The sequence below is a fragment of the Atta colombica genome, unplaced genomic scaffold, assembly GCF_001594045.1.
Source record: "Atta colombica isolate Treedump-2 unplaced genomic scaffold, Acol1.0 scaffold32, whole genome shotgun sequence".
NCBI lineage: Eukaryota > Metazoa > Arthropoda > Insecta > Hymenoptera > Formicidae > Atta > Atta colombica.
In genome coordinates this window covers 2,135,196-2,140,989 of record NW_017259426.1, presented here as the reverse complement: position 1 = coordinate 2,140,989, position 5,794 = coordinate 2,135,196, and the positions used below count along the sequence as shown (strand labels likewise).

Below are 5,794 nucleotides of genomic sequence, written 5' to 3'. Positions count from 1 at the left end.
ATATATATTTGTAAATTTTTTATGAGCCATACATACCTCTTTCCCCTATGAGTAGCCATATATCTCACCCCTATGGGATATACGGCAAAAATGCAAGGATTTAAAAAAAGTTCATTTTTTAATACGAAGTATAAATATTTCGGATAGTAAACAAAGTTTTTACTGATATAGTTCGTTTACTTTAAACATAGTAAATAATATTTAATAAATTAAGTTTTTGATAGGTGCGGTAAGTTTTTGATATATACTGGAGTTATCTAACATCGTCGTTCGGCATTTTTGTTTTGTTTCTGCTTGGAATAATAACATCACATATAACGAAGAAGCACATCGTGTTCACGAGCGCGATCTAGAGATAACACTTTATTCACGAAAGACGTCGAATGACCTTTGTTTACTCGTCATAACTGTCAGCTAATTGTTTCCTGCAATCGTTTGTCATCGGCGTAATTCTTACGGCTCACGATATGCTGTGTATCGAGTTTCTGTTGAAAGAACGAATTTTGCTAAATCGATAAGAATATAAAATATTAATAAACTCGTTAAAATCGTGGTATGCTACAGAATTTATCTCGAGCTCCACGAATGCAGATGATTCTATCAAAAATAGGTGATAGCTAATGCAGCATCTGATTACTGTAGAAAAAAAATAAAGAAAAAACGAAGAAATTAACTTAAATAATCATGATAAAATCGCGATCATAGTTGTGAACAATGTTGATATTATCAAAGTAGTAAAAATTAGTGAACGAAGATATTTTTTTTGTAGTATAAAAATGAATAATAATGAGTGACCGCTCTATAATATGAAACAAATGAACAATAAAATTCTTTTGCATGTTTTTTAAATCCTTTTGTAATTCCTTATGAATGACAAAAAATTATTGTGAGAATTGCTGTTATCAGGAACGATTAAATTGATAATGAAAAAAATAATACTGATGTAATTAATGTCTTTATTCGAAAAATTGTCTGATCATGGGGCAACGATAAGCTTTACTACAGAATTTTTTCACAATACTGTATTATAAGAAAATGGAAAAACGCAACTATTTCTTTTTTTTGTAGAAATGAATTGACTAAATATGTTGGTTTTAAGGGGATCTTAAAGCGAATCTGTTTTATGAATTTTTTTCAAGCACGTATTTTTCTTTGTCTTTATAGATTAAAAAATTCTTCGTCATAATTAAAGTATAATTGATAATGTCTAAACCGGATTTTATGCCAAAAAACGAAAAAAAAATGAAAAATTGCTGTTTTGTTACCAACTTTTAATGTCGACTCGTAATAATAGATGCTTTCCATTTGACGTAAATCGATACAAGTGTCGTATCTTTGTCATTCTTTTAATGTCAAGAAGAATAGAACGATGTTTATGTGTCAACTTGTGTCATCAAATGGAAATGTTTGCTTTATATACGAATTTTATACTTTGTACGTATAAAACAATTTTGGATTAGAGATTATATGAACAACCAATGTTGAGAACTTAGAACTTAGGTTTAGATACTTAATATGAAAGATTAGTTAAAAAATTTGTATGTATATATACGTGCGATATTGATGTAGTATTATAGTATATAAAGATATGTCGATGTATCACATTTTATCGGTAAAACAACGATTTCATCGAGGTTCGAGCTTCACTTTAGGATCCCTTTAAATGTATTATATTGTAAATATATATAATTACAACAAAATAAAATTTTAAAATAAAAAATAAACAAGTCTTCAGTAGCAGTTATTGTAGTTACATAAAAATAATTCAAATTGTGATTTAAAATTTAATTGTTTAGTGGATCTATTTTGCATCAATTCAACTTGCTCGTATATTGCATTATAAGATATTTAATTTTTTAAACTCCAAGTATTATATATTGTTCTTGGAATACGAATGCAGAAATTGCACAACTATATACCAGATGTCGTGATTTTCCAAACAAGTTCAAGTTCGAGAAGTGATGTAATAGTTTTCTGACTTACCATTGTAGATATACTGAGATGTTGTTTGGTGCAGAAAGAGATTGAGAGAGGACGTATCTGTATTTTAGATGAAAAATATTTACTGGCGCATCTATGTTGTCTACGTACACGTTGAACTGTAATATAAGCACTAATATTTCTAGTGAGTATAATATATCCAATCGGCATAATCCTCGATTTTATGTTCCAATAATTGTACACAATATATTCTGTAAACATGGAATAGTACTAAACAATTAATCACAAAAATTAAAAATTGTGGGTGTGTTATCTGCCGGAAATATCAGTAGCTATGTAGTTCAACGTATATGTACGTTTGTGCATGTGACTCAATAAATGAGTTCTATCTAAGATATGGATATGTCCACTCCTCTGTAATGATATATATCTTATTTGATACTTTAATTTATCCTAGATGTGTGACTTTTTTAGTTTTTTAAATCAAACTTACCGAACAATGTTCAAATTTCGATTTGCAGAAGATGCAGCCGATATTGATGAAGGTATGACTAATCATTGGCATTTTTTCGTTATGCAACTAGAAACAACCACACTATGGCTATTTTTGTCTTCTGATTCCTGAAAACGAAGATAAGCCTTAATTGCTTCTGGATAACGAAAAAACACCTCATATTGTTTTAATAAATCTTGAAACACGTCTGTCATAATATGAGGTTAGAGTGTTAAAAAATTGTTTTCCCGCGAATATTCAATTCACATCTTTTAATTCTTACGAAGCATGTACGCGCAAAGAAATTATTTATCCAAATAATTTTAATAGATAGCGAACAAAAGGATAAATTAGAATGGATTTCTGCTTCCAAACTTGAAATAACTCCCGAACAAATCGAAGCGAAATGTGAGGCTTATTATTATACAGAGACTGAAGTGTTATCTGGTTGTAATTTAAAATTAATACGTTCCGATAAAGTAACGCAGGATTTAACTGATCAAAATTGTCAGAATATTATTGAGGCTGAGTCGAAACATTCCGATCTCATTCCAGCAAAATATGAAGGTGATTTTGCAAATGAAAATTTATTAAAAAATTTTTTTTTTCTTAAATTTGCTAATTTAAATTTTATTCGAATTTCCTTGAAGTTTCGTTAATATGTGCTTTAAAAATTAATTGTGCAATTAAGGTGGTTTAAAAATTTGGGAATGTACATTCGATTTGGGCCAATACATATTGGAAAAGGAAATCGAGTTGAAAGACAAACTTGTTATGGATTTAGGATGTGGCGTTGGAGTGATTGGCCTTCTGTCTCTTCGTAAAAATTCCACCGTCCATTTCCAAGATTACGTTCGTATGATTTATAATTGTCACGCTGAAAAGTGGGCTGTGATTAACGAAATAATTTTTTGTAGAACGCCGAAGTGTTAAAATCCGTGACTATACCGAACGTAATATTGAATTTTGATCATACGATTGTTCTGACGAAATGTGAATTTTATGCCGGGGATTGGGCTTCTCTCGCGACGTTACTCGACGAAAATAAAAAGTACGATTATATTTTTACAAGCGAAACGATTTACAATCCTGACAATCATAAAAAGTTATATGAAATTTTTAAGAGAAAGCTAAAAACCGATGGCGTCGTGTGAGTACATTGGATTACTAATGTCTTATTTTTATCATTAAATTTTAAGTTTCCAAACGGATAAATTTTTATTAGATTTGTCGCTGGAAAAATCTATTATTTTGGCGTGGGAGGTGGAATGAGACAATTTGAGAATCTTATTTTAAAAGACGGATGCTTTGACGTCGAGTCGGTGTGGAAAAGTCAACATGGTGATTAATGATTAATTGTAAATATATTTTATCTGTGTTAGTTCAACGATATAAATTGTATACATTTCAGGAGTAAACAGAGAAATTTTGAAATTTACAAGGAAACCACATCAAGAATGTCATACATCTAGTGTATAACATTTATTGTCTTCATAATACTATGAGGTATTGGCTCGAAATGTGATAATCAGCAATGACAATAGATACTTCTGCAACGAAATTTGCTGGAATTTCTTTTTCTTCTTGTATACGAAAGTCGTTAGCTCTCTCTGTCGTTTATTATCAATAAATGTTGTGACTTTTTTTATGGCGAAAGTCTCTCGTATACCCATCCATCCTTTCCTTCGTGCACGAGAATATTATCTATTTTTTCATTCGTTTTTGGGCGTCTAAAACGGATTCTATCATGAAGACGATCGCTCTGACCTTGCCAAAATTCTACGGAGTGTGGCACTACGAGATAACCGCCCCTGAAATAAGATACAGTAAATGATTTAAATTTAAACTTGAAAATTATACACGTGACACACAGATGCACAATACTGTTAATCTACGAGTTTGTCAACAATACAGCAACAAATGTATTGGTGTTGTGAAACGAAGCAATATGCTGTCGCACGTGATTACTTATTTCTCTTTGATTTTATCTTTCTCGTGTAAGAAATCTTTATATTCGAAATTGGAAAAACTAATTAATGCTTACACGTGCACGTTCTTTAGTTAATAGTAATTTACTATCCATTGCAGTAAACACCAACTAACAATGACGTGAAAGAAAGACATTAATGTTATAATTTTATACTAAATATATAAATATAATATAACATATGTACATAATAGTTATATTGTTGAACTTGGAATTGTGGCATTGATGTTATGTTAGTTGGTGTTTACTGAGTAATGATGAACTAATTATTTTTTAATTATGGTGTTACCTACCAACAAGCAGGTCTTTTAACTTGATTTTTTGGAAATTTCGCGAGCAGTTCCTTTTCTTTAATAAGAAGGGTCTGTCTACTAGCAATCACACTACTTTGCTTGCTGGCCATAGATCCGATTTGATTCTCATATGGCCGACTTCGAAAATAATGATCTGAATCTTCCGCTGAGGTTTTTTTGGCGATACCTTCGATACGTACCTAAAATAATTACTAGTAGTAAATCAATAAAATGATTATGAAAGAATTAATTAAATGTTGTTGCAAAAAATAATTTTAATCCGCGAAAACTTTACTTTGAGATAAAATATGATGTAAAAAAAAACAATGAATACCGTACACTTCGTCTAAGGGATTCCCAGTAGAAAGTTAATGCAGCATGTGGATTTTCAGCCTGTAAATAAATCGAATAATATAGAAATTTGTTTGTTTTCTTGATATAAAAAAAATATCAATTAAATATTTTAAAAGATCTGAATTAAATATCTGAACTCACTAATTCGCGGCCTTTCCTGCTGTCGTAATTCGTATAAAACTTGAAACCTTCTGTGCCGAAGCCTTTTAGTAACAATACGCGCACGGATGGTACACCATCTCTGAAACAATTGCATTATAAGATATGACAATGTGTTTATAATTATTTGCACAATCTTTTTATGATCCATGAGCTTATTGATCTTTTTCTTATTTTTCTTTTACGTGACTAATATTTTTGTTAATTAATAGATTGCAAAACACTACCTATTATATTCATATAAACGTTTTCTCTAACGTGTGTTTTTAAACAATTCAATTCAAATCAGTTTTATTCAAATCAAATTCAATTTTATTACGAGATAATTTTTAAATTAAAAAAAGAAAAAATGTTGCCTTGTCGCTGTCGCGAGAAGCATCGCATTAGGTTCTAAAATTTCTGGAGTATTGCATGCCTCCTCAAACCATGCTTTGAATTGTCCCATAGGCTCCTTGCTAATTAAATCATCCTCCGTAAAGATCTCATGTTTATCTTTGTATTTTATTCGCATATCTGTAGAAAAAAAGTTATGATAAAAGTTAAAATTATGAAAGTTAAAGATAAGTA

General features: G+C 30.2%; 2 protein-coding genes across 4 annotated transcripts in view; one reads left to right on the top strand and one right to left on the bottom strand.

Moving 5' to 3' along the window:
- The first annotated feature begins 2,014 nt into the window (after nucleotides 1-2,014).
- Nucleotides 2,015-3,926, top strand: LOC108690383 (histidine protein methyltransferase 1 homolog). Of its 3 annotated transcripts, none has more exons than XM_018197644.1 (7): nucleotides 2,015-2,125; nucleotides 2,463-2,486; nucleotides 2,765-3,001; nucleotides 3,126-3,286; nucleotides 3,352-3,584; nucleotides 3,660-3,775; nucleotides 3,846-3,926. In XM_018197644.1, the coding sequence occupies exons 1-7, from the start codon at nucleotides 2,077-2,079 to the stop codon at nucleotides 3,911-3,913; spliced, it is 888 nt and encodes a 295-aa protein (XP_018053133.1). In that variant the 5' UTR covers nucleotides 2,015-2,076; the 3' UTR covers nucleotides 3,914-3,926. The 3 variants fall into 3 exon arrangements, with proteins under 3 accessions (XP_018053133.1, XP_018053132.1, XP_018053131.1); XM_018197643.1 differs by having other exon boundaries at nucleotides 2,093-2,125; nucleotides 2,399-2,486; XM_018197642.1 differs by lacking the exon at nucleotides 2,015-2,125 and having other exon boundaries at nucleotides 2,140-2,486.
- A 124-nt stretch (nucleotides 3,927-4,050) lies between these two features.
- Nucleotides 4,051-5,794, bottom strand: part of LOC108690384 (pyridoxine-5'-phosphate oxidase) — a 3,712-nt gene continuing 1,968 nt past the window's right edge. Inside the window, exons 2-6 of the mRNA XM_018197645.1 lie at nucleotides 5,584-5,740; nucleotides 5,210-5,309; nucleotides 5,054-5,107; nucleotides 4,715-4,914; nucleotides 4,051-4,245 (exon numbers count right to left, since the gene is read on the bottom strand). Coding sequence (XP_018053134.1) covers nucleotides 4,080-4,245; nucleotides 4,715-4,914; nucleotides 5,054-5,107; nucleotides 5,210-5,309; nucleotides 5,584-5,740 — 677 coding nt within the window. The 3' untranslated portion in view covers nucleotides 4,051-4,079. The remainder of the gene's footprint in view (nucleotides 4,246-4,714; nucleotides 4,915-5,053; nucleotides 5,108-5,209; nucleotides 5,310-5,583; nucleotides 5,741-5,794) is intronic.